The 13,509-nt window shown below is 37.0% G+C and overlaps 1 protein-coding gene and 1 non-coding gene across 4 annotated transcripts in view; both read right to left on the reverse strand.

The window, feature by feature from the left end:
• Positions 1-3,059: 3,059 nt before the first annotated feature.
• wwp2 (WW domain containing E3 ubiquitin protein ligase 2) overlaps positions 3,060-13,509 on the reverse strand; it is a 52,627-nt gene continuing 42,177 nt past the window's right edge. For 2 of the 3 annotated variants that reach the window (XM_012960385.3, XM_012960386.3), the window contains 13 exons: positions 11,571-11,652; positions 11,019-11,147; positions 10,434-10,512; positions 9,621-9,692; positions 9,200-9,288; positions 8,234-8,393; positions 8,021-8,154; positions 6,617-6,757; positions 6,245-6,365; positions 5,991-6,095; positions 5,173-5,269; positions 4,969-5,041; positions 3,060-4,733 (listed from right to left, as the gene is read on the reverse strand). In XM_012960385.3, coding sequence (XP_012815839.1) covers positions 4,634-4,733; positions 4,969-5,041; positions 5,173-5,269; positions 5,991-6,095; positions 6,245-6,365; positions 6,617-6,757; positions 8,021-8,154; positions 8,234-8,393; positions 9,200-9,288; positions 9,621-9,692; positions 10,434-10,512; positions 11,019-11,147; positions 11,571-11,652 — 1,382 coding nt within the window. In that variant the 3' untranslated portion in view covers positions 3,060-4,633. 3 annotated transcript variants of the gene reach the window in all.
• mir140 (microRNA mir-140) lies at positions 8,713-8,806 on the reverse strand. The gene has a single exon (NR_049585.1). It is a non-coding gene; the product is annotated as a microRNA mir-140 (primary transcript).

The raw sequence follows: 13,509 nt of genomic DNA on the forward strand, positions 1-13,509 counted from the left end.
TAGAAAACCAGGCAGGACTCTTTCAGATTGCCACGGTGATCAGTCACTGCCCCGCCCAGCGATGCCACGTCCTGCTCCACTGCCCGGGGTTAGCCACGGCAAAAGGTGACAACCCTATATTAAGCTCTTAACTCACATCCACCCCTTACTGTTGAAGCGCCAGGCTCAGAATTTTAGATTTTATGTGGTTGCTAGGGCTTCCATCAATTCAAACGGGGAGATTAGTTGCCGCGCATCAAATCTCCCTTAAATGCCATTCCATCACCGTGCCGCGTATGACATCCCACCGGCGATTTACATTCGCACTGGTGGGATGGCATTTCGGGGAAATTAGATTAGATCTCCCTTGTTGCGGGCGACTAATCTTCCCGTCTGTCACGGCCCTAAGAGAGGGTCTGAGAAAAGATACCAATCAGCAATAAACCTTCACAGCAACCAGCAACAGAACCAGAGCAACCATCTTTTTTTTTTAGATGTAGGCTGGAAATGGTAAAGCTAATAATGAATACAAACAAAGACACATTTCTGCTCAATGCATACCTGAACATTGCAGCACAGAACAAGAGAAAGCCAAGGTTCCAATATACCCTGCACAAGGTGAGTTCCTATTAAATTAGTAAGACTAATAAAAAAATACTTGATTTGGGGCTTTAGAGATTTCAGCAAACCATATACTGCTGATTTTAAAAATGTTAAGCTCTTTAAGGGTAAAGCAGATGAGTGAATCTCCCCAAAATGGAATCCAGGTGATTTTGGCCACACCCCTGTCAAACCCAGACAACACCCCTGTTCCACCCCCATCAGGGGCATACATAGAACACCTGAAAAATACAGGAAAGTTGACAGAGCAGAAAATAATGTGGAAATTCACCCAATCACACTGCCACATTAGATTTTAAAAAACAAAGTCAATGGATGCAAATTTTGAGGGGTTGCTGAGTTCACATAGAAAATACAGATCTTTATGAATCTTAACAGCAATGCAGGATTGTTACAGCGTGCTGCTATCGTGTGGGCTTGTGTAACGTGACACTTGACAGCTCTGGCAATAGTACGGAGGCGCAAATCTCAAAATCTCCTTTTTATTTTCTTGAATGGCAATCACCTGAAGGGCCCTGTCAAGGAAGTGCACTGGGTGCTTTCAGGTCCTCTGTATTCACCCATTATCAATATATATATATATATATATATATATATATATATATAGGCCAAGACATTCTGCGCACCAAGCCACCAAGAAATGCCCTCCCCCCAAACAAAACAGGGAATGTTTGTCAGGGCATTTCTTGGTGGCTTGGTGCACAACCACAGCCCTTTAGTTTCAAGTAATCTTAAAGCTTGAAAACATTTACAGAAACCTTTTTTTTTTTTTTATTCACAGAGCTTAGGAACCGATGCACAATATACTGTATATATAGAATATAAATGATTGATTAATAAATAATACAGATACAGTGCAACTGACATCAGGCTTTAATAATCAGCCCTGTAGCATCGGCTTGTATGACAGGCCAGACCCATTTTCTGCTTAATAATTTGTGACAACCCCTAAGCGTAGCTTCTCAACAGCTGCCCAGAACACATTGAGCATGTGCAGTGTCACTGACACTCCTAACAAGATGGGGAGCTCCTGCAAACTTTAAAAGCCTGGATCATTACTACTATAGAGATACTTAACCTTTAATCTGGTGCAATAAGTTCAGTATATAACATTTCTAGGCATACTTATTTTAAAAGTTTAGTTCTGCTTTAAGCAGTTCATGATTTAACCCCACTGTACCCAAGTTATTTAGGTAAAAATATTTAAAAAAAACAAATAAATAAATAAATGTTTGTGTAAATGTAAATTGTGACTTCACACTAGAGGAAAACAAAGCTTCTTTATCATTCCCTTTTACTTATAAAGCCTCGACATTACACAGCATTTTGCAAGAGGTTATGACTCGCATCAGTTCCTGCAGATAGAGCCAAAGTCTGAATTAAATTCATAAGCCCTAAAGGGCAGTAGAACTAATGAGCAAACCACATTGTTGTGTTGTCTTGTATTTATTTTCTGAATACATTATATTCTGTAACTTAGCTAAAACTCCACTTGCAAAAACCTGCAGTATTGTTTTCTTTGTAGGGGTTAATACGTAAATAAGATATAACTTACATTTTAAAATGTAAACTAATATAAAAAAGGACGTGTTATTCTTAATTGGACTTTTAATAGGCGGACACTGTGGGCGGTTTATAAAGAGGAGATGACCGTGCGGTTGTCTCCCTTAACACAAGCGTGCTTTTATAAAAGGTGAGACAGGCTGTCAATGCCATCCTTGTAAGGCAGCTGGCTGTGTATTTGCACAGGAGCTCCTCACATACTCCACATTTCTGCCTTACATGAAAGCATTTCCTGCTTCTCTCACTTGGCACCAGACATAGCAAACCTTAAATAAAGTAAAAAAGCAGGAGGGAAGGGTAATCCTGGGGATAAAGGCAAGAAAAGGACCAAAAAGGAAATGGAAAATATAAAACATTATTAACAAATAAACAATGTAAAACTAAGGGGATAGGAGGTTTCATGACCAATTAACTGGGTCTGATTAATACCTTACTGCCAGTTTACAAAGTGTCATACTCAACCTTAAAGTAGATTTTAACCCAAACAATAAATTGATGTTAACTTGTGCTTCTCTGAGCACTTCTATTTTTAGTGGTTTCTCAGATATTTAGATAGCCGATACCAAGTTCTTGGCTTAACTGAGAGTCAAACAACTCAAGGGTTAATTGGAGATAGGAAGTGCACAGTTAGTGTTGCTGTCACTGTGGCCTTCAAAAAGGGGACTGTTGAGCTGAAATTCTGTCATGAGCTGTTAATATTGAAAAAACCCCTAAAACAAAAAATGTATATAAATAGCAAAAGTGCTCAGAGGACCACGCTGAAGAAGTTTATACTGTATAAAGTTTGGGTTTAGATCCCCTTTACACAGTGATTCTGACGCTTTAACAGTTTACTCGTGTTTCAAGCACACGCTCATATTCTTGACACTTAACACCATGGACTGAGCACCAACGCATTAAACAAATCTCAGCATGTTTATTGCACAGGAAATTTAGCATCATGGACGCAGATCAGTGCTGTAAAAAACTTCGGTGATTCACCCAAAGCTCTTGCAAGTGTCTCTTTTTTTTAAACTTTTATATATAATATAGATCTTCTATATACATTCTATGTACATTTGCTGTTATCCAACACAGTTACAAATATTAACAGATGGCTGTGGATTGAACATACAAAACAGGATTCTGCCATTTAACAGAAAAAGCAGGACTTTTTAGGAAAGACAGCTACAGTGATTCTATCAAGCCAAGTAGGATCAATAGATAGTCATATATGTGTATATTTTTTCAGTCATCCATACTGACCCGCATCCTAGTAGATAAAAAGGCTTTTATGGTGTTATGAAATGGTACAGCTGAATTAACAAAACCATTCCTTAAAGGGATACAGTCATCACAAAAATGGAGCTGGGTTATGTTTTGTGACTTACTTGAGATTTACCTTTATAAACCCATTATCCATAAAGTTTCAAATTACAGTAATCTTCAATAGAGTCCATTTTAATCAAATAATTTACATTTAAAAATCATCTCCTTTTTCTCTGTAATAATAAAACAGTACCTTGATCCCAGGTGAGATATCATTATCTGTTTAAAGGTTTTTTAAGTGGACAAACTATGGAGATCCAAATTACAGAATGTGGTTAAACAAGACAATGTCACTACATGGAAAAATACAATGTGAGGACTATTTTTTTTGTTTGCTCTTACAAATGGCAAGAAATATTCTTGTTAATGCAAGAATAAAATGTGACCATAATGTTTACAAATGCTAGTTTTAAATACTGATGCCAGTATCCCTTTAAGTTATGACCATGCTGAAGGAAGCATGCCAGTCCTTCAGTGTTTTTAAATGATTAGTCCCATTGTCCCTTGCTAGTTATTATGTCAACAAGAACCAATTAAAATGGCCCACTAGTTCCTCTAGCTACCATATTAGGTTGATGGACTTGCTCCCTTCAGGGCAGAATTTTCTGATGACTTTATTTGGTAAAATATTATCAGCTTTCTACTTCTGCCTTTTTCCTTTAACGATCTCTAGATATTTTTAGGCTGTCCCTTGACTGAGCTACATTACTGAATAGATACGGTAGGTCCAGTATTGAAACTTCCTCAGATGAAATCTAGAACAATAAGTGACCATAAACTGCACAGACAGCTTAAAATTCATCAGTGCTGAATACAACACAAGCTAATTTGAATGACAAAATTATCAAAAAATAAGAAAAAGGTCAGGAACAGGCCTGAGGAAGAGAATTGCCTTAGTTGGCCAAAGTCCAGTCTGCATCCATTGTAAAGCAACATTCACAATTTTGTAGAACATAAAATGTTAATACATTTTTAGAAACATTAGGACCTGCTGATAAATGAAACACATTGTGCTTCCAAGGGCCACACAGAGTGACTGAACAGACATACCACACCTATAATATATGCCTGTCCCAAATACTACCATCAAGCTACTCTTATTCAACCAGTTAGGCAGACTTTTTTTTCCTCCAGTTTCTCTCATCTTAGATGATCAATTTAATCATTCTTGGCCAAATCCTTCTGTCTCTTCAATAGCAAAAAGCAACTTCTCTTTAAGCTGCTCATAACTCTTGTAAGGAGGAAGGTCCAAGCGGTTAAAGCTGAAGAAAGATAAATAGCACATTGAGTACTTTCAAAAGTGTGTGTCATTCCTGGATGTTATTGCTATAAAAATAACTCATAAATTCAATAAAATGTAATGGGCACAGAAACAGATTTTTTTGATCCATTAGTTAGCCAATAGCCTGAACTATGGTAAGCGTGTCTGTATAATTACTTCAGCAACTGTGTGCCAGGGTACAAATCTCTGGGTGGACTATATTGTGGAACTCTTACCATGTGTGACTCCGTGGCAGCCAAGTATCTTTACCAACTCTGTCAATGCAAAACTTTTGAGGTCCATTGCTACCTGCAAAGATATAGAAAGTAAGGCAAAATGTTGAAACTCGGTGAAGGTTGGTGGGAAGACAGAACAGAGCATTAACAGAGCAAATGAGGGAACCTAGTGCAAAACCTGGATATTACATAATAAGGACTTGCCTATTAATTCTACAAATCCACCCACTGGAAGGCGACATGTTCCAGTTACAAACTGCAGTAGCCGGATCCTCTTTTCATTGTCCATCTCTTTCACCACCTATGATAAGATAGAGGCTACATTAGGCTACAATATAAATCTACAAGTTAAGATCAAACTTCTGTTGCTAAATTATATATGGGGAATTTATCCATACAGCTAGACCCTATAATACAGATTTCTGTTTCTAATGTTTATAAGATTATTAAAACTAATAGCTTATTTGGCCACTATTTTAACTGCCCCAATGTAGCACCTATGTGCTACGTAAGCTTTGAGGTGTTATACTCATTCTCATTGAGGTCTTATACTCATTCTCATTTATTTTTTCTGTTTAAAGGGAATAAGAAATATTTTTTTCCAAGGGTGTCCACTGTGGTTTCTGTTAAACAGCAGGCATTCATTGGATGGAAAGCTGGACAGCCCTTTGATGCATTTTGTGTGCTTAAAAAGGATTATGGATTACTATTGTGGTGACCTCTGCTGCTATAGCAGGCAACAATCTGTGTCTGTTTTAGCATTCCTTTCAGTTAACTTGATTATGTTCTTGCCTGCAACTAAACGATTTCAGAAAAATAAATCTAGGCCATCGACAAAAACAACATCGTATGTGCACTACTACTTTCTTCAATTCTCTACTCTTTATAAGAAAAAAAAAGCGGATTCTTCTGACTGAGGGTACATTACTGCATGGTGAATTACCTAATGGTTTATCTGTTTGTTTAGGTTTTTTTTACTTTACAGGTCTTATTACATACACAAGTATTCATTCATTACTTACCTGCCAAAACCATTGAACCTGCTTGCTGTTTTTGGTGTAGTGGCGATATATAGTATTCTTCTGCCAATCTGCAATATCAATCTCCTGCATACCACATAGCATTAGCTGCAAATAAAAGAACACTATTTAACCACCATAAAAGAGATAAATGTGTGATGCCCAAGTCCCAAACATCCAGATATTTCAGCTATGATTAATATTCGCATCGGAGAAGCATATCTTCTCTAATTATAAAAAATGTGCGGTAGAAGTACCTCAAGTTCCTTCTCATCAAAGTAACGGAGCCACTCTAGGGGAACAACCTCTTTGAAGCCATCCAGGAAAGCATTGGTCTGCTCCTCAACTCCTCGAGTGAAACGCCAGTCAGTAAGCAGACTAGAAGGGCAGGAAATATGATCAACTGGCAAATCAGGTATAATTGTTCAGCTTTCTTCAAAAACAATAGTAATGTGTGAGTATTATATGTCTGGAAAAACAACCACTGAACTGTGCCTCTGGAACACACAGATGATTTCTAGGTGACATTTATGCTATGTATATTAATCAGTCTGTCTGCTGGCAAAGGGATGCCATTATTGGAGATAACAGGTTAAAGTTAAACAGTTTTTTGTTATCTGCACACTCACCTAATGAATTCCTCTTTGTTTTCTTCAGTCACACGGATGTTTTCACCTCCCTCCTTCAGCTTATGAGATGTCACTTCTCCCAAAATTTCCATGTCTTGCACAAAGTAAAGCTCTAGTTCACATTCCTCAAGATTGTTATCCCTGTAATATAAATTACAGTAAGAAAATATCACCAAATGTTATCTTACAATTAAGGTGTGATGCAAATGGTATTATTATAAATAACAGAGTGTAAGCACATAAAAGGATATGACAAGCAAAGAGTGAGTACATAAGAAAAAAGCAGGCACATTTTGAGTACATCAGGAGGCAGTAGAGAGAAGATTAAATATATTGAATGTAAGGGGGTACAAAACCAACTACAAAAAAACACAAACATTTCCTAGCTGACTACCTCATACAAGGCATTAGATTAAGTTAAAAAAAGAGAGGAGTGGGCTCTAGTTGTTTACACAGGAAGAGTAGGCGACACTAGGTGTATGCACAAAAACAGAAATAAACAGTAGCTAAGTACAGTGAAAGAGAAGCACAAAGTGAGTACAGGGAATGATACACAGACACTGGCTGAGTACACAGGCACAGTAGCATGCAACTGGTGAGTTAGTTAAGTGGAAAAAGAACAGCAATAAGCATACAGGAAGAAGAGCTGGCACTAGTTCAAAAAAGTCCAAGAAGAGGAAAAAACACTGAGTACACAAGAGATGTAAAGCATAAACTAGATGAAAAAGGAGGAAAAGAACCAAGAACTTAATTTGCACACAGTAAAGTCCATGAGAGAAAAGCAGGCAGAATACATAAAGAGGATAAAGCACTAGGTAAGTACACTTGTAGAGAAGCAAGCAATTGGTGAATTTAGGGATAAGTAGCACTTACTAGGTTAATACATGGGAAGAGACATAGGAAATAAGTGAATACAGGTAGAGAGAAGATGCTAAGGTACACAAAAAGAACAAATGAGTGCAGTATGTACATGTGCAAAGATCAGGCAACAGATGAGTACATGAAGAAAAAAGTGAGTACTAGAGAAGTAAATTGAAAGCAAAGCAAGTACTCTGTTCTTTATAGGGACGTGATCAAGCACAGTAGAGAGAAACATGTGGCAGATAAATACATGGGGAGAACACAAAGCAAGAACACGATTAGAATAATGGGAGGCTGTAAATTTAGATTGGGGTAGCAACTATGGAAGAAACTGGTAAAATACATTTAAAAATAAATAAAAATAAAGTCAGAGGTTAGGATTTTTATACAATAATGTAAAGAAAAGGGTTTCTATATATAGAATAAGTTGAGTGTATGGAACTCGTCTACTAGGAAATAAAATATAGTAGTATAGTTTGGTATAGCAAAGGCTAAATACAAAGTCACTAGTCCTCCTCTTGTATTCATTTAGGTGGAACTCACTTGATCCACATAATAGAGTTGTAAAATTCAGGATCTATGGATTCAAGGTCCCGCAAGGTTGGTTTCTTGTTTAACATCCTCTTATAGAATGGCAGGGTGAAGCCTGTGTCAATAAACTTCCCATGGTAAAGAGCCTAAAAGAAAAGACAGAAAACCATTCAAAGAAGGAACAGTGACTAAGACACACCAAATCCCCACTGAGATCCTACCTACCATGGCAATAAATCGACCAATGAACCTGAAGTACGTAAGGTGATCAGGGTTAATGGATGAAGCAGGGTTGATCTGCAAACAGTAGTTGTTCTTGCCAGCATATTCAAACAGACAGTACATGGGGTTCAGTACCTCATGTGATAACAGAAAGAACCACTCCCTGAAATGAGAACATGAGGAAAAGAAAAGGATAGACAAAGAAAGCACAGAAAAGACAATTGAGAAACAGCAGTGGGGAAAAAGAACAAATGTAAGGAAGAAAAGACAAACAGATGAGAGTCAGTGGATTCGTGCAGAGTTATGATGACTTACAACATTTTATAGAGCAGCAATTAAATCGTATATTCTGTACAGTAAAGGAGAGTATTATGTAGCTCCATGGTGGAATCTTTGTAGTTATTATCAATAAGCTACAGAGGCAAATCGTATCTGCTGTAAGGCTGCACAGTGTGTAGAGTGGTGAACTGCTCCATGTTGAGAGCTCCCCGTATCCTGTCCGTGGTTCTACCCTGTGGTAGAACAGCCTGACGTAACCTACCATAGGGTAAAACCACTGGGAGGACACAGAGAGGGAGAGATAGCAGCCAGGAGCACAGGAACCAGACAGTGACACAGGAGGCAAGACAATAGAGAAACCCAAAGACTAACCAAACCAAAGAGGAATATGAGCTAACAAACACATATGAAAAGAAAATGAAAAGCTAAAACATATATAGAACCTGCATGGAGACATACAAATACTCAATAAATTGAAAACAAGGAGTGGAAGGAAAGCAGTACCAATTCTGAAAGTGAACAACAAAAAAAGTTGCACTAAAAAATGCAGATAGAAATGGATGGTTGTACTTTTTACTGATGCAGCTTAGTTATGCCTCCTAAAGTCAGGGAAGTCTCCTTCACCCTACCATTTTGTATAAACCCTCTAGTACAATTTCTACGGTATGCAGTGTACAAAAGTCTACTTACCTAGCTATTCCACCATAGTCCAGACCTTCCTCTCCACGCATTATAATGTAGAGACGTCTTCGCAGATCATATGGCTTCATATTCATTATCTGATACAGTAGGAAACAAAGGAGGAATTGGTCATATGTTTGTCAGTAGAACAAGATGTGACCTTTACAGATAATTTGAGAAATAGCTTCCTGTAATATATAACTGTTTTTTGAGCCACCGAGGAAATCAAATCATCTTGCATTGGTTTGCCATTTAGGCCAATGAAATAGGCTGCATGTTAATGAGCATACTGTAGCAGCTTTAGGTTTCTGTGTATCCAATGGTAACATAAGTGGATAATTAATACATTTTGTAAACTATGTCATCAATAGAAGGTGAATTGAGAAGCTGGTTGTTACACAATAGGTGTTAAAAGGACCTTTTCTATTACCTGCTGGAAGGAATCCTCAAATAGAGTCTGCCGGGACACACTTATCTTCACATGGCTTGGGAGAGCATTTGACTAAAAGAAAATATATATTTAAATTAGCAGATATTTGCATCCAAAAAACAAAGTTAGATATCCAGCTAGCTAAATGTATCCAGATGGATTATAAGCACAATCACTAAACTGCCACATGGACATTCTGCCTATTATCCCCTCAATATTACATGAATTAAAGGCATAACAGGCAAAATCAGGCCTTCAATGAATCTAAGGTTTTCAAACAAAGCTCCATATTTAATGACAAGAGGATTTATTATTTTCTTTACATTCTTTTTTTGGTAGCAGAGATTTGGAAAAAAAACAGATCCTGACAGAATATTACCATTATTAAACATATATAACAGAATTTATTATATAGAGGTTCTGTGCAGAACTTTTGTGGCACAGCAATTGCTCACAAAAGGCATCTAAGATGGTGTGGTCAATTTAAAAACAGTTAATATTAAAAAGAGTTAATATTAAAAACAGACAGTAAAAATATTTGCAGTTTGGTCTTAGTTTACAACAAAGAGAATAAGGGGTATACATGAGAATCAAAACCCATGCATTTTTATTATCCTTTATAAAGCACAGGCATATTTCCTACCCCAGTGGAGAATACAATGTAGGGTCCCACATTCATACACACTGTGGTTAATATATTTCAGGAGCCATTTAACCTTCCTTACTTTTTGCAACACACTTTCAAAAAATCCATTACAGCTAAAGTTACCCTTTACCCTTTTATTATGTACACAAGCTTACTAAAGAACTCACATGGCACAAGAAGCGGAACTGATGGTATTTCCAACGGAAACTTCGGTCATATGCTCCAGGTGACCCTCCCTGCTTGACCCTGAAAGAATGAGGTCAGTAGTAAATATGGCTGTAAACACCTTAGCCTAAACAAGTGAATAAGGTATTCCTGGGTTTTCAATAAGACAATTGGCTGCTCATTATTCTGCCCATCCATTCCTTTATGTGAAACTCAACACTACCAAGTCCTGGCACCTCATTACACATGGGCATATATATAAATCAATTCATCTTTATATTTTCTCTTCGTTTTTCATAGTTATTACTTTCTCTATTTTCATCCACAACATCTTATTTATCACCATCGGTGCCAAGCATTTTATCTCAATGACAGGGTCTTTAGATACAGATGAGTTGAAATCCCAGAATCCCTCATTTAGCTTAGTTGGCAGAAATCATTGACTTTTTTTTTTTTTTTTAAAGTTGATCTGTCAAGATTCTGCCCATTACAATCACATATCTTTCCTTATATTTATAAATATTTCACATTTTTGTCCAGTTTTTACAATGTTTTTTTTTTCCACCCCATCCTTCCCTTACACATACCCTGAGTCAAAACCTGGACGAGGGTCTTTAAAAGTGGTAGCACGTTTGTTATGATCAACAAAGTAGCGTATGCCTTCGCTAGTATATTTCATTTCCCAGCCTGGGGGTAGAGCTGGCTCCTGGATCATGCTAAATAAAAGATGGAAAGAAGGCTGTTAGTGCAGACATAAATATATTTTGTGATTTTTATGTACACACTATACATATACATATATATCTATATCTATCTATCTATCTATATATATATCACCCCTTAATAGATTTCAGTAACTATTTTCTGAGTGGCCTTCTCAGTTATATTATTATTATAATTCATTGTATTTTATATTGCTTAAACATTATACTGAAACAGACAGTAAGTATAAACAAGCTTTTATCACTTCCAGCAAGTGTCTGAAGTATATAATCACTCTGTACAGATAGGTATTTGTTGACCTGTGTCACACACCCAACTTTATTTTGGAAAGGTGTGAGAATAATATTCCTAACTTTATAACCTAACTATATTGCATATAATAATGTCCATAAATACATGGTGTTCCCCCAACTCACCCCTGAGTCCTTGGATCTTCCCATTGTGTGGTTCGAGTGTTGTGGTTCACGTAATACACCCGGCCATTATCTTGACGCTTCTCTGTTAAAACAAAAAATGATAATGATGAGTAAAAAAGCAAACAGTACAAAGGTGACATTAGGATCTATACAGAATAGTACATAACCAAGATACGTATACGTTTGATGCATACAATCATACCAAATTAATAAAAAATCTATGGTTGCACAACATATGTTTAAAAAAAAAGTTTGTCAGTCAGTTCACCTAAAATTCCTAACTTGCATAGAATTATTTGTCTCATTTAACACCAATATATTTCTCGGACTTACACAACTATTGTAACTGAGATACAAATCAAAAGCTTAAGTTGGTTATTCCCAGTCTGTCTAAACTGCATGCCCAGTTGACGCATATGACCAGACTGTCAGGGACTATGGTTGAAATTAGCAATTTGATCAATCAAATAACATGTAGAACTCTTCACAGTGGTTCTGAAAAAGATTGCTGTAGTGCACTCTGCTGCAGGTATCTCATATAAAAAGAACACTCACTAGGCGCAGTCAATAGAGCAATCTCAGCTTACAGGTCTACATGCAGTTGATTACTGACCACAAAAGCATATAATACCTATAATACCCACAAAAAGTTAGCAATTCCAGACAAGTACCTCTCCTGCTGGATTTATATTAAAAACTGGTATCTAAATGATAATAAACAGATAAATATACATGCATGCACATTACATGTGCATATACATACAACATGCACACAAATAACAGATTCCTTCCCATTTTCCCCACATTCCTGGCTCTGACAGAGCAGCGTTTAAGCCAGGTGATGAGTGCTGACACTCACGAGGGAGAAGAGAGATTTGGCGTGAGTCCCAAACAGAAGCAGCCAGAATATAACTGTTCGACCTGTAACTTGTTACACAGACATTCTTTAGCATCATGAACCAAGTTCTACGTTACTCTCCATCCCTCTATCTGCACACTGCAGATACTAATGACACAAATAAACAGCTTGGATTTCCCCTGACTCACACTGTTCAGCTGCCTTTAGGAAGTTTGCCTTACACTAATAGTTAAAAGCAAAACATGAGGCAGCCATATGAGCCGCTCCTCTACAAATCATGAACCTGCAATTATCCTCCTCCTACACTTCTGCTGATTTTCAGGCTTGTATAAGTGAATTAAAAAATATAAGGGGTAAGTGTTTAAATCCACTTTGTCAAAAATGTGCTAGTCAACAGCAGAAATGAGCAGCATTCCTTTTGAAACAAATAAGAAAATTATACTTTATAATGAAGTTATTATACAAATGGGTTAATACAAGTAGTATAATGGAGTGTGATTAAATATTGACATTGTAACATACTATGGGGCTAATGTCCTTGGGCAGCAGAAAATCATTTTAACAATTACAGTTGTACTGCATGAAAAGATTTCTAGATTTTTAAACCTTTTTATGTAGACACTGACAGACAGACAGCACATATGCAAACTCTAACACATAAATGGATCCGCCTCAATGGACTTTTTAGTACAGCATAATCAGCACAAAATAAACCGGGCATGTTGTTCATATTTTTTATTGCTCCATTTCAGTGGCTATATACTTTAAACCATGTTTACAGAGATAAAAAGCTAGAGATGTCTACATTTACAGTACTGCATACAGTTCATTAGGGGAATGCAGATACAGCAAGCGGTCTGTCTGCCCAAAAATTTTTTTACTGGTGGTGTGTGGGTACTCATTTATACAAAGTTGATGCTAGCCACCAGAGTTAAGCTAAAAAGGTGTTCTAGTACTTGAAATTATATCTATTCTGCATGGACTGTCCTGATAAGTTACAAGCTTCTATTCTATTGTCACCCACGTGTTGCTGCAACAAATCCTCTCATTACAAGGCTCCTTCACCATAGCTTTCTAATA

Source organism: Xenopus tropicalis, chromosome 4 (genome assembly GCF_000004195.4).
Source record: "Xenopus tropicalis strain Nigerian chromosome 4, UCB_Xtro_10.0, whole genome shotgun sequence".
Classification (NCBI taxonomy): Eukaryota; Metazoa; Chordata; class Amphibia; order Anura; family Pipidae; genus Xenopus; species Xenopus tropicalis.